The following is a 26028-nucleotide window of genomic DNA, read 5'->3' as shown; positions in this document are numbered from 1 at the left end:
GAAAGTACTGGCGACACGTAAAAATGGCAACACTGCTCGACAAGTCTAACCATGCCAGAGCGCGGGGAAAAGCCCTAACCGCTACTGCTAAACAGCACGGAGAAAACACTACACATCGGGAAAAAAGGCTTACGGGGACGATTGCTTAGGCCTAACCTCAATGTCACAACACTATGCAGCTAACACAAGGCGGGAACCACTGGGTACACGTCGCTAAACATGCGCCAACACGAACAAAAGGCTTGCTCACCACAGAACAAGTCTAAACATGTGAGAAAAGGCTTAACACGAGCGCGGTCAAATCACTCGTTGGTCACCGCTAAACACGGCAAACATACGAAGAAAAAGGCTTACGGGGGCGATCGCTTAGGCCTAACCTCAACACTACGCAGCTAACACAAGGCGGGAACCACTGGGCACACATCGCTAAACATGCGTCAACAGGCTTGGACACCACAAAACAAGTCTAAACATGCGAGAAAAGGCTTAACACGAGCGCGGTCAAATCACTCGTTGGTCACCGCTAAACACAGCAAACATACAAGAAAAGGAGCGCGTCAAATCACTCACCTTTTCCCCCGCGGCAACTTCCAGGCAGAAACTGAGCGAGCGCGGGGAACACACGTCTGCTCTGTACGTCAGCCAGCCAGAAACTGAGCGAGCGCGGGGAGCGCACGTCCGTCTTCCGTGACAGCCCGAGAGAAACTGAGTGAGGCGACGCGCAGCGGCAGCTATGGATGCGCGCGCGCCCTCTACTCCACCCGTCCGCGCATGCGCGCGCGCGCGCGCTCCTAGCTCCCTCTGCGCCGCCCGCGAGTATTTTCGGTTTCGGCTCTCGAGAGGGATTTGGGAAAAGCCCTTTCGGAATTTAACGTTTCTTTCGCGTACAATAAATCGCGATACGACTTCGTCTTACCCGTGGACGTGAAAGCCGTGGAATTAGACCCTCGGCTCGCACAGGCGCTCGACGCCTCGCTAGCGTCCCGCGAAGCAGGACGTGCAGTCAAGCCTCCCAAATTGAGCGAACGCGAAGCCACCTCCATCTTATTGGAGCACGCCGCACCCGTCGCTTTCGGCGACGTCACTTTCAATTCGGAAACCACGTCCCTACGGAACACACTCAACAAGTATTTCCAGACGCACAAGCTGGACGCCTCGCTAGAATTCACGGATAACATCTACTCTCTGAAAACATCGAAAGGGTTGCACGTACCGGAACCCTTTGTCAAGCTGCTACATCTCACACCCGTCGAGGGACACGGAGAAACGCTACGCGTCTCTCTCCCCGTAGCGCGCCAATTTTCTTTCACGATCAAGACGAAAATTCCTCGATCTTTGCAAGTACATCTGCCTCCCGGCTATTATGCGACGCCGCAAGCACTTCTGGATGCGATTAACCAGCGCGTAGGCGTACGCGCGCGCTTCAGCTTCGACGGAACCGAACAGAAATGTAAAATTCGGCTTTCCGAGGGCACCTCCACCTTAAGACTTTCCGAGTACCTGGCCGTGCATTTGGGCTTCGAATCGCGTACCGTGTTCACGGGGGAGGAGGAGGATGCCACGAGCTCCGTCGAGGTACTCCTGGAACCCCCGTTTCACAACATAATCGTCTACACGGATATCGTGGAATCCACGTACGTGGGGAGCGGGAAAAAACCGATATTAAAAATACTACCCTTTTATTACGAGAAAGACAAGCACGTCGTCACCTACACGTTAGATAACATCCAGTATTTTAACCTGTCTCAATTCGAAATTCCCTCAGTGACGATCGTTCTCGCGGACGAAACGGGAAGACGTTTGCCGTTGCGGTCCAAAGGCAGAACCAATCTAACATTGCATTTCAAATATGTACCGTAATTCCCCCAAAATAATTCCCGTGTACACGGGACCCCTTTTCCAACGAGGGGGCGGTGTGTTGAGCAACATATCCAAGTTTATCGTTCCCATGTGGCAGCAAATAAAACCGATCGCCAAGAGAACGTTGAAGCGCTTGGCGCGGAATTTGGCCGATGGCGAAGGAATATCGCGCGCAGTAAAAAAGACGGCCATAGCAACGGGGAGAGACGTGCTGGATTCCATGGAGGGCTCTGGAAACAACAACAATGGAAAGAAACGCCGCAAAAGGCAACAAAAGGCGCCGACACACGACGCACCTGCAGATATCTTTGGTACGCCGTGAAGGTCACACATCCGCTGCGTGCGCTCCGTCATGACGTCAACGAAAGCAAAAATACAGACGCAACGGTCACCGCATTGTCTTACGAGTGACGTGATGATATTCGAACCCCCTTCCATTCAATACGGCGTGGAAGATACTTCGTACCAACTCTTTTATCCTGTCAACGGAGTAAATAATTCCGTAATCGAATTTTCTATTCAAAATTTGCAAAGGGCGCACTTGGATCTCTACGGCAGTTTCGTGTCTTTGACCGTGCGCATTGTTCGCGACGATGGGGAAGAAATGGACGAGAAAGATGTCGTTTTCCCAATAAACCACCTGTTGAGCGGCATGTTTAAGACGGTCACCGTTTATGCGAACAACAAGCTCGTCAGTTCCAACGAGTTGTACGCCTACAGGAGTATTTTGGACGTCGTGCTTCATTCCACGCCCATGGCTCAAGAAACAGTGCACGCGGCTGGACTTTATGTCGAGGACGACGAACATTTAAAGAACGATTACGACGTCTCGTCTCGCGGTCCGAAACATCGTTACGAAGCGACGAAGGGTGGAAAATACTTTAACCTCGTCGGACAGATCAATACCGACCTGTTTCAACAGCCGCGCCTGGTGGTACCTGCCGTCGAGATTCGCGTCGTTTTCCTCTTAAACAACGACGAATTTAAACTCATATCGGCCCCTAACGACAAGAAAACGTACAATTACGAGGTGGACATTAAAGAAATGACATTACACTTGAAAAAGGTGACGCTGGCACCTTCCCTATTTTTGGAATACGAGCGGCGGCTTCAGACCACGCCAGCCATCTACGTGTTACGCGGATTGGAAACCAAGGTGCGGAGCTTGAGTGCCGGGAGCTTGGACGCTCACTTTGAAAACGTTTACCCCGAAAGGGTACCTTCCAAATTATGCGTCGCCCTGCTCGCCACGTCCGACTTTCTCGGCGACATCCAATCGAACCCCTACAAATTCCGCCATTACGACCTGTCTCATTCGATGCTCTCCGTGGACGGCCAGCAAGCGCGAGCCGAGTACGACTTTCAGAACGACCTCGTCAAAATTCCCTACTTTAACTTCTTGCAAGAACTGGGAGAGAAACATTTCAAGTATAGCTGCGAGCGATTTAAAACGAACGGGTTCCTTCTGTACTTCAACCTGGACGTGGACAAGTGTTCTTCTCCTTCGCATTTGAACGAGTGGCGAAAAGGAAACGTTCGCCTGCAATTACGCTTCGCTAAACCCCTTCCACACGCGGTCACCGTCCTCTTGATTTCCGAGTGTCCCAAGCTCATGTGCGTCGACAAGGACCGTACGGTCACCTTCCCATAAGAAAAGATGTACGAGAGCGACATCTTGGAACTCGTGTCCCTGAACCCCCTCGCTTCCTCCATGCTGAGAGGCATTTGCGCTTCCGACGAAGCCTTCGTTTTACGCAAGCCCGGCTATTTAATCATCAATACGGAAGAGCGAAGAAGGCGCGGGCAGCACTGGGTGCTCTATCTGAAAAACTACGACGGGTCTGCCGTGTTTTTCGACAGCTACGGACTTCCCCCCATCGAAGCAAACCTTCGAAGGACTTTACCTGTAGTGGACGAGTATAACGACAAGTGTATTCAATCACCCTTTTCGCCTTACTGCGGGCTTTTTTGTATCTACGTAGCCACGCGCATGTCGAAACGCTACAGCTTGAAAAGTTGTGTATCCATGTTTTCCTGTAACCTCGAAGAGAATGACGAAACAATAAAACGTCTCCTCGTGAGCGAACTCGTTTCGTAAAAAATAGTCTATTTATTCACGACATACACAAGACCCTTGCGAGACGATCTTCCAACGTGCTGACCCGACGCTCGCCGTCGTCGCCGGTCTGCACCGTGACGTCGAGGGATGTGTGGAGAAGCCAGTAGCGACGGACGATAGGTCGGTTGAAACCCGCGTTGATTAGACACGGGTCGACTGTCTCTCCTCGTCTATACTTTTCCAACAGCTCGAACTTGCAATCTACGAAACGCTTCATTTTCTTTGCAATCTTCCCACTGACGGTGAACAGACGTAAGGGTATCGTCTTGAGAATCGAGCGAAAGTCTCCCTCGCAGCTATCGCCGTGAATATAATCGCGTAATCGCAGCAAGTCCCGATACATTCGCGTTTGCACAAAGGTGGCAAACCTCTGCTCGGGCGTCATCATGACTGAGACGGAATGAGAGTAGACAACCTTTTTTTATTTCTCGTTACACATGAATTAGGCTCCAGCTTTGGTTTCGTAGCCGGGAAGGCAGCCCAAATACGGACGAAGGCTCGAGTCTAACCAATGGCTGGGGTTTCTCGACCAGAGTACACCGCAGCGACAGGTAGTCAGTTGATCGCCGATTCGCAAAAAGAAGGTCTTTGGAGGAGGCTTGAAGGTTAGGACCAGGGGTAGATCTCCCGTCAGTAGCCATTCGTAATCTGCAACGAAAGGAGTGTGAGAAACGCGTGTTTTTATATCTCAAACACACACATACAATCTTCTTCAGTCACAGAGTGACACTGATGGTCCATCTTCTCCATCTCCCTTCAATAGTCGAAGTCCTTCGCAACGTACGTCGAACGGTACCGTCCGACAGCCGAGAAACGGGCGAATCAATCGGTGCGTCCAATGCTTTTGCTCTGAAAAAATGTGAACGGTTATAGAACGTATTAAAAAAATAACGAGGAAGCGTACCTTTGGACCACAATCCACCGCAATTGGTGCAGAAGAAGCGGGCGCTGCCAATCTCCCGAAATATGTGAGGCGGGAAAAAACCGACTTCACGCGCAGCAAAAGTGTTGTACACGAAACTCTTCAAACATTTCGGCGATGATGACGTCATGGGTATTACTTACGAGGATCTACCAAGCTGATCATGATGGAATGACGATCGACCATTCGCTTCGACATTTATAGTAAAGCTTTGCCTCTCACTCTCTATGACGTCATTGAACGTGTTTGAACATGTTAAGACGTGTTTGAACATGTTCGGACACGGGCGGCGAACCGTCGAAGTCGCCTCTGGACACACTCGTTCCTCTCACCCTCTCTATGACGTCATTGAACGTGTCTGAACATGTTTGGACGTGTTTGGACGTGTTTAGAACGGGCGGCGAAGTCGTCCCTGGACACACTACTTCCTCTCTCTCTCTCTCTATGACGTCATTGAATGTGTTTGAACATGTTGTGACGTGTGTGTAGACACGAACCCCGCAATACGAAGAACGTCACGCAGTACGAATTAGACTGATGGTTAGTGTGTCGCGCCCAGTGTAGAAGGATCCCTGGGTTCGAATCCCACTCTGGGACGGTTACACAGGATGTGACAGCGGGTCGTCTCTCTCTCTCTCTCTCTCCGTCTTTGTAGTCCTTGGACGTGTCTGGTCTCGAACCCCCTGTGTCTCCCCTCCTTCTCCTCCTCCTCGCACGATATTGGAGGAACAAAGGGCGGCATCTTGTCACAGAAGCAAAGTGGCGGATTTACGTGATCGATGGATATGACGTGAATGGGGTTGGTGCGAGCGTGAGAACCCTGTACTATAAGATGGTCATCCCTGTACCCCCCCCCCTTGTCCACTATCCTCGAATCAAGAGCGCCGAGAAAATGCTGCATACGTTCCAGACAATTTTGGACCTTCTGGTCCACATTCGTCCGCCGTTTGGTAAGTTTTTCTCTATCTCTTCTTGTTTAGAAATAGTTATTTTCTAATACCTAACGTTCCTCTGTAGGTTTCACTGTGACACACATTGTGCAGCTATTTTTCCAGCTGATCCCAGGTGCGGGGGGAGATGTGCCCCGCTTGGATATGGAGACGTTTTTGCAAGCGTTCGCCATCGTAGGCGAAGAAGACATTGAGACGGCCACCACAGAAGTGCTCATGGCGTGCTACACCCCATGAAGCACCCATGTAAACACGTCAGCCAATAAACGCATATCGTCTTTCGCATCACGCGACTCTCTCTCTCTCTCTCTCTGCCCCAATACAATAGAAGAATAGGAAACCACAGATCCTGCGTATAAAAGCGAGCGTGGGATAGGCCGCAGTTAAAGATGATGATGTCGACGATGTCACCACAACGTTTGATCTGCTTGCGCAGGTGGTAAGTGCATTTGTATGTGTTTAGATCGATGTTTGATTAATGCCTCCTTTTCTCTATTTGCTAGGTGCACACAGGAGAATTATTTCAAATTGGGGGGAGGGACTTCATGCCTAACATGAGGTCCGATTAGGCTCCGCTAAGTTCAAAATTAGGGGGAGCATCGCCCGCATTATTCAAAATTGGGGAGGGACGAGAGTTCATGGCAAACATGAATTCTGATTAGGCTTAATGGGGAATTGCGGGGCGTCCCCCGCTCCAGTCAAAATTGCGAGGGACGAGAATTCATGTTGGACATAAATTCTGATTAGGCTTAATGGGGTATTGCGGTGTACCATCCGCACCACTCAAAATTGGGAATGGGTAAGAGAATTCTGATTAGGCGTAATGGGAAGATTTTGGGGAACATTTTAATCTGGCCTTATTCAAAATTGAACTCCTTCTTTCATTTTTCGTTAGATTATTCCAAAACGGTGGGGAGAATTCGTGCATAACACGAATTTCATTAGAGACCATGTTGATTATGCAAAATTAAGGAGTTCTTAAAGGGAGAATTATTTCAAATTGGGGTTAAATTAAAACCTTCTTTCATTTTTCGTTTGGTTGTCATCGTCGACATCCTATGCGTTATTGCAAAGGCGTCGAATAAGACATGGCGCGGTGTCCAAAGTACAGACGCCATCAGCGCAATGAGACGGGGAGGAGACGGTCTGGTTCTACGACGGTTGATCGAAAGCCCACGAGGGGCATTCATCCACGACGAGAGTCGTTTCGTGGAGCAAAATGTAAGTCGAGTGGTTCTGCTGTGAGAGGGGCATTCATCCTCGACGCGAGGCATTTCGTGGAGCAAAATGTAAGTTGACCGTCTCTGCTGTGAGAGTGTATTCTATGTATGACATTGTTTTTCAGGAAGCGGTAGCCGCTGTCGTCGCACATCATGCAGCACAGGAAACGCCGTCCAGCAACCTCCCCGTTAGGCCCAACTGCCTTCCTGTATAGCAGTAGGACCCCTCCTTGTACAGCATTGGGCAAGGAAGACCGTGAGCGCCTTTGTGAATCGAGTGACCGTGGAACAAAGAGGAGGCATCTATCGACCAAGTCCTTTGTATGTATTCAATAAAGATGTTTCAGTGAAAGAACACACAGAGTCTCGTCAAAGTTATTCGGACTGTTTAATGCGTTGCATGTCAATAACAAATCCGTATTTCAATAAATCAATGACAAAATTGACGATGTAGACTGCTTGCAAATGTCGCTGCTTCCGCAGGGCGTGCTTAATATGAGCGATGGCACGAGCGAGAAGGTCCACGATGTCTGCTGCGATGTAGTTGAATTCTGCGTTGGCCAAGCTCACAAATTCGCTCATCAGTCCCAGGGGTCCGTCCGGAACCGTTACGCAGACGTTCTTGTAACGGGCGTAGATCCGACGCACCATCTCCTGCAGCGGCCCCGGCGAGATCTCTCCTATATTGCCAAAGCCAACCATGTCTATCACGTAGCGAAAAGCAGTGATGACGAGCTCGTTGCGGGGACTTTCGCTGTTGAAACATTCCTTCTCCACTTCTTCCCAAGAAGCGTGGGTGCGGGAACAATTTTGTAACGAGTGGTAGCTGAACATCTTCACGTAGTGATGACGCGAGCGCGGTGCGCGCTGCCTTTATACAGATAAACGCGCGCGCGCAAAGAACGGAGAATGAAAGCGAAACTCAAAAGCCACCCGTCGCCGCTAGGAGCGCGCGCGCGCGCGCGCAGAGGAGAGCCGAAACCGAAAATACCCGCGGGCGGCGCAGAGGGAGCTAGGAGCGCGCGCGCATGCGCGGACGGGTGGAGCAGAGGGCGCGCGCGCATCCATAGCTGCCGCTGCGCGTCGCCTCACTCAGTTTCTCTCGGGCTGTCACGGAAGACGGACGTGCGCTCCCCGCGCTCGCTCAGTTTCTGGCTGGCTGACGTACAGAGCAGACGTGTGTTCCCCGCGCTCGCTCAGTTTCTGCCTGGAAGTTGCCGCGGGGGAAAAGGTGAGTGATTTGACACGCTCCTTTTCTCGTATGTTTGCTGTGTTTAGCGGTGACCAACGAGTGATTTGACCGCGCTCGTGTTAAGCCTTTTCTCGCATGTTTAGACTTGTTTTGTGGTGTCCAAGAATGTTGACGCATGTTTAGCGATGTGTGCCCAGTGGTTCCCGCCTTGTGTTAGCTGCGTAGTGTTGAGGTTAGGCCTAAGCGATCGCCCCCGTAAGCCTTTTTCCTCGTATGTTTGCCGTGTTTAGCGGTGACCAACGAGTGATTTGACCGCGCTCGTGTTAAGCCTTTTCTCACATGTTTAAACTTGTTCTGCGGTGAGCAAGCCTTTTGTTCGTGTTGGCGCATGTTTAGCGACGTGTACCCAGTGGTTCCCGCCTTGTGTTAGCTGCGTAGTGTTGAGGTTAGGCCTAAGCGATCGCCCCCGTAAGCCTTTTTCCTCGTATGTTTGCCGTGTTTAGCGGTGACCAACGAGTGATTTGACCGCGCTCGTGTTAAGCCTTTTCTCACATGTTTAAACTTGTTCTGTGGTGAGCAAGCCTTTTGTTCGTGTTGGCGCATGTTTAGCGACGTGTACCCAGTGGTTCCCGCCTTGTGTTAGCTGCATAGTGTTGTGACATTGAGGTTAGGCCTAAGCGATCGTCCCCGTAAGCCTTTTTTCCCGATGTGTAGTGTTTTCTCCGTGCTGTTTAGCAGTAGCGGTTAGGGCTTTTCCCCGCGCTCTGGCATGGTTAGACTTGTCGAGCAGTGTTGCCATTTTTACGTGTCGCCAGTACTTTCTTGTTCTCTGTGTTTCTCGTATAGAGCTACGATGCTGGCGCCATCTGGTGTGATGCCTTGGAACTACCGTGCCACCTGCCTCTGCAACCGTCGTGCTCCAGTCGCCCGCACCGGCGTGATTTCTTCAAGATGGCGTCGTTGATTTTCAAATAAATCATTTCCCACTGTCTGCTTCCTTTCTATCTAGTTTATTTTCTACAACCCGAGTTTTACATTGAAAATCCACGACAAGTATTGCACTGAGTCAGATTTTGCAAAATTTCAAAATTTTAAAAATTTAAATTTTTTAAAAAATTTTAAAGTAATTTAAAGTAAAATGTGCAATACTTGCCGTGGATTTTCTGTGTAAATCTTGGGTTGTTACATTACTACTGACAACACCTGTGGCACTGGCTTTTGGCTTCTCATAATGCCAAGCAACGACTTGTCATCTGTTAAAATCTTAAACTGTCGGCCTGCTATGTACATATGGAACTTGCTGACAGCAAACACTACAGCCAAACCTTCCCGGTCTAACTGAGAGTAGTTTTTTTCGGAGCTTCCTAGAGTCCGAGAGGCAAACGCTATTGGTGCTTCAAGGCCTGCTTCATTTGTCTGCGCCAGTACGGCTCCGACCTCGTAAGGCGAGGCATCACAGCACAGCAGTACAGGCCTGTTCGGGTCATAGTGAGCCAAAACAGTTCTTTTGCTGATGAGGCTCTTGAGGTTTGCGTATGCCGCTCTGTGGCACTCTTGCCATGTCCACAGGCAATTCTTGTTAAGTAGGGCGTAGAGCTCCCTAGCAATGGATGCCCTTTTGGGTATGAACCTGTCATAGAAAGCCAGAAGTCCTAGAAAGGACTGGAGTTCTGTCTTATTCGTTGGTTATGGTGCCTCCACAAGTGCCTTTATTTTGTCTTCTGAGGTGTGAATTCCTTCTGCATTAATTCGATGACCCAGAAAAGATACTTCTCGAACTGCGAATTGGCACTTTTCCTTCCGTAAACGCAGGTTAGCCTTCTGTAAACGATCCAGAACCAGCTCTAGACGGTCATCGTGCTCATCTCTTGTGGAGCCGGATACTATTACGTCATCCAAGTATACGCTGGTTCCTTCAATTCCTGCAAGTAGTGTCTCCATATACCGCTGAAAAACATCTGGCGCTGCTGCCACGCCAAAAGGAAGCCTCTTCACAGCATACAATCCTTTCACTGTGTTCAGTGTCAATATGTGAGCTGTGCGTGGAGTCACTCTGAGTTGTTGGTACGCTTGTGCCAAATCTAATGTGGAGAAAAACTTCCCTCCTTGCAAGCCAGCCAAGACTTCTGTCGCAGCAGGCAAGGGGTAAGATGCCTTTTTAGTTGTTTGGTTCACAGTACTACGGTAATCGCCACAGAGCCTGAGGCTACCGTTCTTTTTTCGTACAATCACTACTGGCGTTGCCCAGTCTGCGTGCTGTACTGGCTCTATAATACCTTGCTTTTCCCACGTTTCGAGCTCTCCACATTGGAAATACCTTTGAATGTGATACGTAGGGGTCGGAACCAGTTCCGGCCCATCAGGTTGCATCCTGTGCCCTTAACTACAAGTAGTGGCAGAAGGTAGTCCTTAGAGTGCCATCGAACTCTCACATCACAAGCACCTGCCAACTGAAGACCCTCACCGGACCAGGTATGTAGTTGCACACAGCCTTGGCGTAACTTCGGTGGGTGGTGAGGCCACGTTAGTCGAAAACTTTTTTTGCTAATTAAAGTGTAGGCGGAACCAGAGTCGACCTCGAAAGCCAGACGTTTCGCTTGCACTTTCAAGTCAACCGAGAACCGTGGAAACGAGTCAACGTTAGTGATGCTGTGTACGTGATGAAGATCATACAGCATTTCTTCCTCACTGTCTGGCTCAGCATTGTCCATGTGGTGGTTCTTTGCTGCTTTCTGTTGGACCTTTTTCTTGCCAAAACACGCTTTTACGATGTGCCCCGTCTTCCCGCAAAAATTACAAACAGCGTTCTTGAACTTACAAGTGGCTGGATGGTGCGTACCAGCGCATCGAAAACATTGCTTCTGATCTTTCTTCTTCGAACCATCGTGGGAGCCGCCTTTCGCTGGATCCTGCTTGCCTTTGTTCTTGTGCATGAAATGCACGGCACCCTCTTGCGCATGACCACGCAGTTCTGCTTGCTGTTGTGCAGCCGCTTCAGCTGCCTTTGCCATGTCAAACGCAAGACGAAACGTCAAGTGACGTTCGGTAAGTAGTCGCTGCTGCAGGTGCGTGTCGCGCAGCCCACAGACAAACCTGTCTCTTAACATGACGTCCAGGGGAAGACGCGTTACAGATTCTGAAGTGGACGCAGTTGTCGTCGACAGTGACGATGCTGTTGACACCATAACTGGGGGTGCTGTCGTCAGTGCACTTGTCGTCGGCGTAGTCTGAGTTGTCTCGGGAATGGTGCCGAAGTTGCACTCTTTCCCTAGCATCTTGAGTGCAGACACGTAGTCGTCGATACTCTCTGACAATTGTTGATCCCTTCTATAGAATTTCGACCGACCGACCAACTCAGACGGCTTGGTCTCAAACCTGTTGCTCAACAGTTGCACTATTTCTTCGTAGCTGACTCCCCGAACATTCCTGGGCAGGATAAGTCCACATAATATGTCGTAAGTCTCTTCCCCACAAAAGGATAGTAGCAAGGCACGCTTCTTTTCAGCGCTGGTTATGTCATTCGCCTCACAATAGAAATGAAGCCTGTCCAGCCACGCGGTCCAGCTGCTCCCTGTTCGGTACGGTGTAACGCTGCCGTGGGCCATGGTTAAAACCACTTTCGTTGTACGGACGAAGAATGTTACTTTACCTCGTCGCCAGTGTTGTGTCCGAGGGGTCTGGTTCGAGGAAGAGCCGATTGATGCGGATCAGACATCGTCTCAACCGTTGCAACGATGCCACTTTATTCAGCCATGTTTGCTTGTGTGCGAGAGCATGCCCGCGCCCTCTGGTTACAGGAAAAGCGAAGTACAAAACGAAACCGAAATTAACACAGTTCTGAGTAATCAGTACATAACAGTTGTGGAAACCTTCGTTCCCACAACCTCGGGGCGTCAGCCCGTCCGTTCCGTGCGCGAAGGAACAAGCAGCACAACAGAGATTCAAACCAACATACCAAGTTTATTTTACCTTCAGCCGTCTAGAAAAGCCAAGCGAAAAATGACCCCAGTTCTACCGAGACCCCCGCTTTTATACGAGGTTTGTCTGCCACGCCCCCTGGCTGTCGCTGTGGCACTGCGTGCCCCGTATCTTTTGATTAGATATCCCACACTCCCCCCCTCAGAAGATTATGCAGACATTAAGTCTTCCGGAAGGTCGAGGAGTGTGGTACCAGAGGAGCGTGAGGGGGGTGGGTCTCTGTCAGCAATTCAGGCCGAAGGCGCCTCAGCGTGGCCAGTGCACTATTGACGTCGGTGGCCGTGCGGGCAGCTTCAGTGCGGGCCTGGTGGAGGGGTCCCCGGCGGTGGGTGGTTCGATGTACCTCCGGGACTTCACACACCGGACACAGTAGTCTTCTCTCCTCTGCTGTCAGGGGCTGCAGGGGGTCAGCAGGGTGCCGCTCGGAGAGGGTTAGTCCCCGGAAGGGGGCTGGGGTGCGGCTGAGGTCGTCCCCGTGGAGAGGTCGCGGCTGGCCAGTCCAGCGTGATCGGGAGGCCCAGGACACTGGCAGGCCGTGGGACACCACGGTCCAGGTGGCCACACAGTGCTGCCGGACGGAGGCCGAGCCCGTAACACGGAGAGTGTTCTGTGCCGGGCGGGAGTGGGAGGCTGGTCGGTGTGGTGGGATGAAGGACTCACGGGTTCTCGCGTTCTGACGGCGGGTTCCGGGAACCGAGCGACGCTGCATCTGCGAGGGAGAAAGGGAAACGGTAAGAAGGCGGCCTCAAACCGTGGGCGCCTGAGAAGGCGTCCCCCCAAAACAGATAGCGGAAAACTGTGGAACAGAAGTCACACTCATAAAGCACTAAATCACAAGCACTATGCTTAGCGATGGAGATAGTGGCAGCTACGTGCGCCGCCTGCGGGGACGCAAGTTGTAGCGGCTGGACGCAGGTCCGGGAACGGGATCCGGGTCCAGGTCTTGGAGGGAGGCAGGTTGCGAATCTGGCTCCTCTCCGTCAGGGTCTCGGAGGTGGTAAGACTTCAGGTCCGAGATGTGAACTGGCCCAGTCTCTTCGCCGGTGTTGCAGCGACGAAGCCTGTAAGTGAGGCCGGAGGAGCACGCACTTACCTCGAAGGGGCCATCCCACCTATCTGCGAGTGAAGCTGCAAAGCCTCGTGACGCATCACTTAACGGGTGAGTCCGTCGAAGGACGAGGTCACCGACGCTGTAGGTGAGGTTCCGACGTCCACGGTTGTACTGACGAGCCTGGTCCAACCTTGCGACGTCCAGGTTCTCCCGAGCCGCCCGGGCTGCATCGTCCAGTCGACTCCGGAGGTCTTCAGCAAACCTTGAATAAGGAGGCCGGGTAGCACCATCCCGGAGCCCCAGAGCATTCTCCAGTGGAAAAGGGGCCTCTCGTCCCAAGTTCAGGAACGCCGGGGTGAAGCCTGTAGACCTATTGACCGTCGTCCGCATAGCGAACGCCAGTTCAGCCAGGCGAAGATCCCAATCACGGTGGTGCTGGCTAGTAAAAGCAACCAACATCATTTTCAGGTTCCGATTAACACGTTCGGTAATGTTAGCCTGAGGGTGACACGGGGAAGTCTTCTTATGCTGAATGCCTAAGACAGCGCAAGATTCTGAGAACACCTTACTTGTAATTTAGGTTGCGTTGTCGGTGATCAGCTGTGCGGGAAACCCGAACCGGCAAAAGGTGTCGAGTAGCTTTTCCCACACTCTCTCGGAAGTCAGTGTCCTGAGAGGAAACAGCTCAACCCATTTCGTGAAATGATCAGTAACCACGAACAAATACTGGTTACCTCTAGGACTACGGGGAAATGGTCCCATCACATCACAAGCAACTATCTGCCAGGGTCTATTGCTCTGAACAGGCTGTAAGCGCCCAGGGGGTAAACCACCACGAGGTTTCCCTCTCTGGCATACGGGACAATTACGAACATACTTTGTTACGTCCTGCCTCATTCCTGGCCATGTCGCAACACGACACAACTTTTCATAAGTTTTCCTGCCGCTGCTGTGACCTGCCAAGGCCGAGTCGTGAAAGTAACGTATGAAAGACTTACGCAACTTCCGTGGCACCACGACTCTGAACGGGGATGAGCCGTCGTCCTCATCCGCCTGGGGTATGCATCTGAACAGGATGCCATCCTCGCCCAGCAGATAGGAGTCGTGCCGTCCGTCAGTCGTTCCGGTGTCCGCCGAGTCTTGCTCAGCTATCCACTGCGACACCCGCTGACAAAGGCCGTCCGCCCTCTGCGCGTTTAGGAGCTGCTCTCTGCTCACGACCGTGCCCCAAGACGAAGATACGTCTCGTGCCACCTGTGCTGCTGCCAGAAGTTGAGAAGGCGCCTCTGTGCCTTCCTCTTCCCCCTCCGGTAGAGGCGCGCGGGACAGTGCGTCTGCTACGAACGAGCACAACTCCGTCATGCGTGACAGGAGTTCTGCCGTTGTGATGGCGTCTGACTGCGGCGCGGGCACCTTCGCCTTGTCAGCCATCAGCTCCGAGGGCTCGTCCACCGGGTGAGAGCTGAAAAACTCAAAGACAAAGAAACACACGCAAGAACACACAGCAAAAAAAGTAAGAGGAAAAACTGTAAACTACAAGAAGTATTACAAACTACAAGAACTACTAACTGCACAAACTTACAGTGCCGCGTGTTCCCCGCCACGGGACGAACGAGCTCGAACCCCAAACGTTGGGCGCCAGTTGTGGAAACCTTCGTGGAACTAACTATCCGTACTGTGCGAATTTCGTGATCTTGTACCCGACTACTTTCCCTCTTAGCATTTTTATCTATATTTATGCACCGAAGTATGCTTCAAAGCTTTAGAATAAAAACTGTATCGCTTTGACAACTGAAGCCCGCCAATAGCAAAGTCGCTATTGTGTGTTGTTTCTTGTAATATGTTTTGCATGTTGCTGGTAAAATGCCAAATATGAGAAGATACAAGCAGTATCATTATGCTGGTGTTTGTACTGTACCGATTCCAACAAAACAGGCACTACAAACTCAAGCAACAACTAAAGATTCGTTGTGAACGCCGACACACAAGCCTTGCGAGAGTGACAGAAGTGGTGGCGAATCCGACAAAGATGAGGGTATATTCGAACTTCCATGTTCGACGGAGGAGCGAAGACTTACTTTCGTGTGATTTTTCTACGCCTCACTATACTTGTGACTTAGTTGGCAGTAGTATATTGCCTGATTACCTGAGGGGTCAGTGCCAGCCGAGGTTTGAGAACGGCTGACTAATCTTAGTTCGGGTGAATGGTTAACGGAACACTGTGTAGACCATTAAATTGTTTTTGACCGCTGTGAATTCTGCATGAAACAAGGGTTGCTATCTCCTAGATCCAAATGCGTATGGTGTGCGCAGCTTGTGTATTCAGCTAAGGACAGAAGACAAAGACGTCTAGCAGCGGCACCGTACGTCAGCGCAGCTTCTTTCGTAGACTGTTCTTGCAAATTTTAGTAGCACGAAAAAAAATAGCACTAGCCACGGTCGGACCCAGAGACGGGCTTGATCTCTCTCTTTTTTTTTTCTTTTTGAATAGGGATGTGGGGCGGTTTCTTTGTCGGAGCGCGTAGTGGGGGAGGTGACAGAGGAAAATCCCATGTATCAGCTTACGTTATCGTCCCTTCCCATCCTGGTATCGGCGGCTGATTTGAGGCATGGTCAATGTCACCGCAGCGCTCCGTTATTAGCATAAAAACATATCAAAGGTCAGTTCAAGCATATATGTCTTGAGCATCACGAGTGGTATGTCCTGTTGATTTCATACATTAAAAACTCTGCAGAAAAAATATGGAAATTTTTCATGAGGAAAATTAGTGTCAAAACTCACTGGTGTTCCTGATAGGAACGTAATGTGGAATCAGATTACACGTTGAGTTTCTGATGCACTCCTGTTGACTCATTAAAACACATCAAGATCATACAAGAAACTCAATATCGGTTTTTGTAAGGGATGCATCGACTGGACGATTAATTAACTAAAATTGGTTAGTTAGCTTATTAATAAGATGTTTTATGGGCAATGCGAGGTAGCAGAAGTAGTGTCAGTCATTATTCAAATCCATCGTCTTTACTGAGCGCCCTGAGATGCGAACGTACCTTGATATGTATATATCGTCTAATTTCTCTACTCATATAAGCCCAAACCGAACTACGCACTTCCGCAGCAGACCAATCCCAGTGTCTTATTGCTATGTTCCATTGCTATTGCAGACCGGGTTACTGGGACGATATAGTCAACACAAGACGTGAGTACTTTTAATTTATTCATCATAGTCTACCATGTGCATATACAGGGTGTTTCACCTAACCTAAAAAAATACCGTTAAATACACTTCTTGCCTGAACACTGTGTGGTCAACGCTGTGTATATTGCGGGATATTTTGCCATGAGTTCTGACTTCTTTTATCAAGTTTAATTTCCGACAAATTTAATTTTTCCAATTTATCACTGAAATTTGGTAAGTCAATGCAACGTTTCTGTTTATGTTTCGTTTTTTAAACCAAAAAACAGAAAACGCACATCGGATTTACCATGTTGCACGCGGATTTACCCCATTGTATTGTAGAATACATTTCCTATTGCTTTGGTAACACCTGAAAAACCGCGAAAAACGTTGTTTCGAGGCGCGCAAATTGTCGGCCGCGCTTAGCTCTCCGTCAAATTAATGCAAAATGCGGCGTAAGTAAAACGGTCACCCACCCCCTCCTGTTTCCTTCTTCTTCTTCTCTCCGATAAGTTATCAGCAGAACCTTGGAAAAGGGAAAGTGCATGGGCAGGTACATGGCCTCCTCACATCGCTTGTTTCGGAGCTCTAGCGCAGCCAGTCTTACGGACACAACAAACAGGTCTGGAGAGGAAGTAGCCTTTAAATGTGACGAATGTTCCTAAAGCCAGAGCCGAACTAACTGCTCTCGCGCCGGTGGCGCGTAGCTTGAAACCAAGGCGCGAAACGAGAATTGGCAGTGGTGCTGCCACATCAGTCCACCTCCCCCATGGGAAAAAAAAAAAAAAAAAAAAAAAACTTCAGAAGCCTGGTTGATAAGAACGGCGTAGAATGGGGCTCCAAGATACCGTTTTGGGAGGGGTAATGAGAGCAGGGGTATTAGCCGTTGCTACGCCTTGCGGATAGATGACGGTGTCAGGGCGCAGGTCACCTGGCAGGGTGAAAGTGGCCAGTGACGACGCGTCGACGTCGGCCGGTTTGAGACGGTCGAGAGATACTGTGTCCGGGCGGCCCTGGATGGACAGTCGGCACCACTTAGGGTGCCGTTCCAGGACGAGGTAGGGGCCGTCGTAGTGTTGTTGCAACGCGCGCCGGACGGAGTCGCGCCGAACGAAACCGTGCGTTGACGTCCAAAGGTCCGGTGCGACGAACGTATGACCTCGAAGATGACGGCGGGTCGGGGAGGGCCGGATTTGAGACATGATTGCACTAAGCTTCGCAAGAAAAGAATAACGCATCCGCCAGATCGGGAGAAGCGGCAGGCTCGACGAGTTGGGATGGAAGTGGAGTGCCGTACATAAGTTCCAAGCTGGAGGTACCCAGGTCTTGCTTGAAGGCGGTGCGGATTCTGAGAAGGGCAGTTGGCAGGGCATCGAACCAGGATGAGCGGTCTTCAGCACACGAGAGAGCGGCCTTCAGATGACGATGAAAACGTTCGACTAAGCGATTTGCTTGCGGATGGTAAGCGGTTCGTATGCGATGTGTTCCCAGAAAGTGCAGGAGGTCCGCGAAGAGGAGGGATTCGAACTGTCGTCCACGGTCAGTAGAAATGGTAGCGGGCACGCCGAAGCGGGCTACCCAACCGTGGAGAAAGGCTCTTGCGACAGTCTCACCTGTGATGTCGATGATGGGCATTGCTTCAGGCCATCGGGAGAAACGATCGACGCACGTCAACATGTACGAATGGCCGCGTGATGGTGGTAGAGGTCCTACGGTGTCAATATGGACATCAGCAAAGCGGGCAACGGGAAAAGGTAAAGCGGTGAAAGGCATTTTGGTGTGCCGCTGCACCTTGACACGCTGACAGACGAGACAACAGCGGGCCCAAGCCCGCACGTCGGCATTCATGGCCAGCCACACGAAGCGTGCTGTGTTGAGCTTTTGGGGCGCGCGAATTCCAGGGTGGGCGACAGAATGGATGCTGTCGAAAATTTGCCGTCTGAAGGATGGTGGAACGAAAGGTCTTTCTCTACCAGCTGAGGTATCGCAGATCAACTTGCGGGTGGAACCATGAAGTGGGACTTCCTTAAAAGAAAGGGACGTGGAACAGCTGCGAAGCTGGCGAAGTTATTCATCAAATTCTTGCTCCTCAACCATTCGGAGGCAATCAAACTTCAGATGAGGAAGCAAAGTAGGGTTGACGTCCATTCGAGAAAGTGCATCGGCAACTGGGTTGCCCGCGCCCTTGACATGACGGATGTCGACGGTGAATTTGTCGGGCCTCTCTGGGGGATGTATATCCGTGTGCTCCTTTGGAGAGAAAGGCGACAGTGAGCGGCTTGTGGTCCGTGAGGACGTGAAATGGCCGGCCTTCCAAAAAGTAGCGGAAGTGGCGGATAGCGAGATAAGCCGCTAGCAGATCACGGCTGAAAGTGCTGTAGCGAGCCTGCTGCAGCGAAAGCATCTGCGAGGAACAGGCAAGTGGCTTCCATTGGGTGTCCACGAACTGCTGTAGAACGCTGCTGACAGCAATGTCCGAGGCATGAACCATAATGTTGGTGGGAACGCCGTGCTTCGCGAACATCAGCACTGAGGCATCTGCTAACGCTTCTATCACCTTGACGAAAGCAGCTTTAGCGTCCTGGGACCAAGAAAAAACAGCACTTTTCTTCTGAGGCGTTCACACATTATCGTCAGAGGTCGTAAAGCGTGAGCGCATGACGGGATGAAACGCCGGTAAAAATTCATCATCCTCAAGAATATTCTCGCAGGTGGCGGAAAGACGTTGGCGCTGGGAAATTCCGTACGGCACCAAAGTCTGGGGGAAAGAAACTGGAGACACCGAAGACTACCGTCCGCTCAGGATCCTAAATCCGTTTTTTTTTTTTTAAATCCCAAACCGAAAGAAGAAACAGAACGAGCGCCTCGCGTAAGGCACGCTTCTTCGCCCCAAGGTACCTCGTCGTCATTCATTTGCAACACCCTCCCAGGCCGCGACTTCTTGCAGCTCGACGTCGAGGCGACTGATGTTTTGAATAGGCCGCAGAATTAATGAACCGTTGGGTAGGTATAGTGAGCAGGGCCGGATCACACCGTCCCTACCACGGATTATCTTCGCCACACGTGCGAGCTTCCGAAATAAGGGACGGGCATTGACGTCTCGAACCTGGATTACATCCACTTTCCGTGGGGCTGTGTCGATGACGTGGCTGTGTGGAGGGACCGCAACTGAAGCAGATACTCGCGCGTCCAGCGCCTCCAAAAGCGCAGCTTGGCATCTTTAATAGTCTGGAAATGGCGCTGTTGTCCAGTAGCATGCTGCAGGTCGGGCGCACACAACTCTGGCAGGGCGACAGCACGTTTGCCTATAGGAAAATGAGACAGCGTCGGCGGCTCCGGCTCCCGGGGGTCGTCCGCAATATAGCTGAGAGGGCGAGAATTCACAAGAGCTTCCGCTTCACACAAGGTTGTCGTTAGCTGCTCGAAGGTAAGCCGATGTTTTCCGAGACACCGCCTCAAAGCTTCCTTCACCGTGCGTATGAGGCGCTTCCACAAGCCTCCCCACCACGGAGCGCGGTCGACGATGACGCGCTTTCCCTCAAGAAATGGCTGGATTTCGTCGCCACCTAAGCTCCATGGATCCCGTTCTCGACGTTGTCTCTACAGTCCAACATGCTCGTGCCCATCGGCGGATCGTCCGGTCGGTTTTCCTCGACATCAAGCGCGCATATGATACCGTCTCGCACATTTGTGTGCTACACGCCTTGCGCTCGTTTGGGGTATCCAATCGCCTCTTAATCTGGCTCCAAGACTTCCTTACGGACCGAACTGTCGCTGTCCGTACGTCCCAAGGCAAAAGCCCTAAGCATCCTGTTCCTCAAGGAGTCCCCCAAGGAAGTATCATGAGTCCGACACTCTTTAACGTGGTGATGGCCGGCTTACAATCAGTAGTTCCTCGCAAAAGTGTCCTTTTCCGTGTATGCCGATGACGTCGCGCTTTGGACAGTAGTAAAATCATGCCCAGCCATACAGCGCCGCCTGCAGCTCGCTTTAAATAATGTACACACGTACCTCACGCACCTTGGGATGGACCTTTCCCTCGAAAAGTGCGTCGAGCTCCCTTTCACGCGCAAAAGAATGATCAATTTCCTTCTTTGGGTTGGTGCCAAGAAGCTTGAGCCTGTCCGCTTCCACCGCTTCCTTGGCGTGGTAATCGACCCGGACTTGCGCTGGGTTCGCCACATTAAACACCTTGAAACTAGAGTGCATCGATGGCTCCCCGCAATTCAACATCTTTCTGGCTCAGGATGGGGCTGTGATCAGCGTTCCCTGCTCGCAGTTCACGCGGCGTTGGTGAGGGCGACTGTGCTGTGCAGCCTTCCTATCCTGCACGGGATATCAACAACATCATTAAATACCCTTCGGTCCCTGTTTGCTCGAAGCCTTCGTCGCTGCCTCAGAGTTCCAAGAATGGCTGAAACAGGGCAAGTCCTGGCTGAAGCTGTTGAACTACCGGTTGAGGTTCTATGTGAACGGGAAACGGCTCGCCACTTCCTACGTTTGCGAGCTCACATTCCCCGTCACCCGCTCCTCAGGAAAATTCGATACCGCCCTGAAAGCGACTTCTATCAAGTAGCGCAGAGGACGCGCGAGAATCTCACTGGCTTCATAGCTCAGGACATTATACCGCCGCAAGCCCCCTGGTCTCTGCCGGTACCGCCCACTTTCGTAAGCCTTCCGAGCCTTCTGGAAAGAAGAGGTCGGGTTCCCCCTGAAGTCCTTCGATCCCATTTTCATGCTCTGGTAGACGCGAAGTTTTCTACGTTCACGGCAGCATATACAGATGGCGGATCCCGAAACAACAAGTCCGTCTCAGCATTCGTCATACCATCCGAAGGCGTAGTGCAAGAACGACACCTTTAACATCCAACCTCCTCAACAGCTGCGGAACTCTATGCCATCCTTTTTTTTCTACAACACATCGCTGACTTTACCCCGCGGGCATGTGCAGTCTTCACAGACTCCAAATCTGCACTTCACGCTATTGAAAATTCCGGCATACGAGGCCCATCCGCACCCCTGGTCACAGACGTGTTAATGGCTTACCAAACTGTCTACGCAGCAGGCCACAGGCTAGTTCTCCAGTGGGTTCCAGCCCATTGTGGTGTCGTGGGAAATGAGCAGGCCGACAGCGCCGCAGAAGCAGCACTTTCGTATCGGAAATGGACCAGTATTGTTCTGCTGAGCGGAGACCGTCGTTCCATTCTGCGACGCCTCGTGACACGCCTGGCTCCCCGCCAATGGGCAGCCGACATTCTCCCCCATCTATGTTGAGCAGAGTTGATCCAACGCTCGCTTTCCGCATGCCACGAAACACCTCTCGTCAAGATGCTGCATTAATCCACCGAATGCGACTCGATGTGGCCTTTACAGCTCAGTGGCGTTACCGCTTGCGACAAGTTGACTCTCCCACCTGCTGCCACTGTTGTGCTCTAGAGGATCTGGAACACATTCTTCTTCATCGCCCTCACTACCAACCTTCCCGGACCTCACTCTCAGAGTCTCTTCGTCAGCTGGACTCTTGCCCCTTCTCCCTATCGAAATTGCTTGGTCCCTGGCCCAATCCAGCCCAGCAACGATCAGCGCTCAAAACCCTTTTGACATTTGTGGACACCATCGGACTTCGATCGTTATTGTGAAGGGGCTCATTATTTTATTCCCCACATCCCCACCAGCAATGGGGTAGAGTATCGCCTCTGGCGATGAACCTCCCCACACTCCTTCTGAAAATAAAGTTGTTGTTCGTATGACTTCCTACCGTATGACTTCCTACCTTCCGTACCTTCGCTGGTGATGCCCAGTCAACACACATGGTTGACAGAATGTAAAATCCACGTTGAATATCGTTGAACAATGTGAAAAGTGAATTGCGAACATGAATTTCACGCAGATTTTACGTAAAATTTCAACATGCGAATTGTAATGCAGGAATTCAACGCTGATTCAACACTCATATACCAACAGTGGAATGGAGCACGTTATGACAGCGTTGATAGTTACGCTGGAATTTAACGTAACCGGAAACGTAGAACAAACAACGTTGTTCCTGCACATGATTTACTTCAGGATTCCACATGCAAAGTGTACACGCAGAAATCACGTTGATTGATCATACGTAAACCAACTGCATTATCCAATCCAATCCCATCCACGATCGAACTCAAGTTCGTTCTTTTCAAAGCGAGGATCCGGGAAGCCGCACCAGACGCCATTCTCCTCAGATCGTAACCGCCATTAACTGATGTTGGCGTTTCAAGTTTATTTCGCATTTGCGGCTCCTTCTTCCTTGTTTCGTTGCTTGTTTTGGTTTCGAACCGGGTTGTGCTGGTGACTGTGATATCGGTAAGCACAGGTTTCGCTCACACTGCTGGGATATACGAGTTGCTCATGACGGTTACGACGGTCTCTCTCTACTACCAGGAAGCTGACTCAGAGATTATCGTCGCTGCTGGCAAGTCCACTGTGTGCGGTTTATGAGTGATTCGTAGAAAGCGCAGGTATGTGTACGTCGGATTTGAGTTCATAATTGTGTTTAGATTTGTAGTGTGTGCAAATAGGGCACTATTACATGGTGGGCTCTCGAATTGTTTTTCAGCGTTGCTGGCCGTTTCGAATTTGTTCGTGTGGAAATTATTGTCAGTTGTATTTCAGGACAGAGGGCGATGCGTGAATGAAAGGCAGATGTTGAGCAAAGGGCGAGCCTGTACACAGATGTAACGTAAGTTTTCTCTTAGCTGTTCGAATTGATGTTTTTGCGTTGTTGGTGTTCACTTTTATGCAGGCGTAGTCGCAAAGGAAGAAGACAGCCTGGATGCCGAAACGACGTGACTTCCCGCGATGTTCTAGTGCTTTCAACAATTAGAACGGTCAGTTAACTGTCCTTATTGTTCACGAGAGAGTGTATGGAAAAATGTATCAGTGCTAATAAAATGTAAGGAGAATAAAACTTTACGGCAAGCATATTTTTGTGTCATTATTTATGACTATTATGAGGACATTATGCTTATTTGTGAAATAAAGGCATCGAGAAATAACATGTATTCAATAATAACTAAAAATGTAGTTGCGTTTAATTAGCATTTTCATCGCACGTTAATTATACGTTGTCTGTTTCCTGTTAATTATTCCACTTTTTCAACATTAGTATACGTTGAATGAACGCGTAAACTACGTTTCAGTGACGTGGAATATGCGTTCGGGTCGCGGGATCACTCTGGTTTACACTTCGCAAAACAAACTTCGAGAATAAACTGCTCGAAATAAATCACGAAAAAATCCACGGTGTAAAGATAAAGCCGTAAAAATCAACTTTTGCGATACAAACGCTTCAGATTCAAACTTTCAAAATAAATCGTCTCTGATTGGTCGACAGGCACGACAGCCTCAGAGCAGCGAATGCTTTTGGCTCCCGCGTCTCAAAATAGTTCCCCGCAGGGTGAAGCTTTTTGCGGTGGGCTGAGAACGAGAGTACCGAGTCTGGACGAATCGTTTACTGTATTCTCCACCGGCTATCGTGATTCTGTTGACACTACAGTTAATAATTTGTTCTGCTGCTCGCCTGTCAAATTTGAGTACGTCGAACTCTGAATTCGTGTCGTGTCACCAAGTGAGTTCCCGGTGTTGGTTCCAGCTATGGTGGACGCCTGCTATATTATGAACATTGTCGCGAACATCGCCATTCTCCTGCAGCTGCCTTGGTTGTGAAGTCGTAGAGTTGAAAAGTGACGATCGACGAAAAAGCCTGATTCCGATACCGTCTGTATGCGCGTGTGTGTGTTCCATCCTCAGAACCGTAGAACCGTGAAATCGGAACCTGCCTGTGGTTTTCCTTGTGAGCCTACGTTCTGATAAACGCAGGGAACAGGTACTGGACAGACTCTCGAAATGCATTTCTGCAAATAAACTGCTTATGAATGTGAAGAAATTGTTTGTTTGTTTGCAAGAAAAAACTACTTTCTCTCGGATGAATAACTTGAGTCAGCAGAGGTGCCCTAATTTTTTGTAACCAGCATGCGGTAATCTCAAAGTGTAACGAAATAAGATTCTAATTTCAGGAACATCCACATTGATTCGCGCACCTTCCTAGACAACGATTTGCCATGCAAAAGCTGCAAAAGATGTATCTAGACATAATACTTCGAGCACTTTGTTTTCACTGGTCTTTGAATACCCTGGAACCTAAGAATGCCATTTTCTTAAAGGTACTGTAAGGCAGCACCGATCAAATGTCATTTAGTGTGGCTATTCGATAGTCAAAGCCACCAGGACAAAAACTGCGCAACTTTCATTCCAAACGACGGTGCAATTAATTAGAAAATTACAATTAATGATTACGGGCAACACTGTACTAGGTATTCGAAATGAATCCGTACTCCTGACACATACGGCGGCAACGACATTGCATGCGTATAACACTGGGCCCAACATAACAATCCACCATAAAATCCGCCCCTGCATTCCACACAACGATCCACATCTGAGGATAAACGGATAAGCGAACTGAAATGAAATGCTGAGCCGTTGAAAAAAATGTGTCAGACGTTCAAGAAGCCAGACAGCGTCGGGACTTGTTTGTTCACAGAGGTTCACAGAGAGAGTTTGTTCGTTCGAAAGAGGCCTCGAACAGAAGGAGCGCGCAGGCGCAGCAGTGAAGTAGGGAGAGCCTCCATCGAACAGCGGCCAGCGCTGGGTTACTTCGCAAAAAACAGGGGTTAACAGGTTAAACTGTTAACAGGGGTTTCAGAATGCATAGGTAAACAGGAAAACTATTATGGTTACTAAAATAACGAAGTTCCGATGTAATTGCGTGTAATACCAATTTTCAGTGTTGCCCGCTGTTCAGGGGGTTGTTTGACACCAGGCGTCGCACCGCTCCACTAGCCGCATCTTTCATGGCAAATTAAAAATATTTATAGCGCGTTGTCGGTCGTATGATTCCGCATATGGTATTTAGAAGCAACAAAGTCTCTAGTCACATCACCGGCATATCATGCTTGTCTACTGCTTTAGAGTACCTTTAAATACCGTGGAATTTTCTCACAGAAATTTTTGCATCTTTTTTATTCACGTGGATATACAATGCGAATTCTGGTTATCAAATGTCGGAACTGAAGAAAACTAAGCGCAATAAGCAACTGAAATCAGAAGTGCGTGAAATGAATGGCACCCTCTGTTGTATTTGTTTGCCTTCCTTTCTCTCCTATGATCTTCACATTTAGAAATCCCGAAGTACATTTATTAGCAGGTCACTCTTTATGCCAAGCGCCCACGGCAAGAAGAGGTCTAAAATTTACTGTACCAGCTACTTCATTGTATGGTACCTTGCACCTATTTTTACGGCTTATAAATATTGTGCTGAAATATGAAATCGCTGTAAAACTTGCATCCTGCACGACATTACATTAAATGTGCTGCTTGCAGTTCTGCAGCGTTGTTTCTTCCTCTCGTTCAAGTGAAAAGGAAAAAAAAAGCTCTGAGACTTACTCTCACACAACCATTATTTCGGGGCCATGTCCTCGCACTAAATGGTCACGGGCATACTTTTGAAAACTATAGCG

General features: G+C 50.0%; 1 protein-coding gene across 2 annotated transcripts in view; it reads left to right on the top strand.

Annotated features, from left to right (window-relative positions):
* Nucleotides 1-26028, top strand: part of LOC135371279 (uncharacterized) — a 404777-nt gene that overhangs the window by 116104 nt on the left and 262645 nt on the right. For both annotated transcript variants that reach the window (XM_064605383.1, XM_064605382.1), the window contains exon 5: nucleotides 16458-16492. In XM_064605383.1, the coding sequence (XP_064461453.1) occupies nucleotides 16458-16492 (35 nt within the window). The remainder of the gene's footprint in view (nucleotides 1-16457; nucleotides 16493-26028) is intronic.

This window comes from Ornithodoros turicata, chromosome 10 (assembly GCF_037126465.1).
Source record: "Ornithodoros turicata isolate Travis chromosome 10, ASM3712646v1, whole genome shotgun sequence".
Lineage (NCBI taxonomy): Eukaryota > Metazoa > Arthropoda > Arachnida > Ixodida > Argasidae > Ornithodoros > Ornithodoros turicata.
Note: the sequence above shows the minus strand (reverse complement) of the source record. Positions and strands in the feature narration are given on the sequence as shown.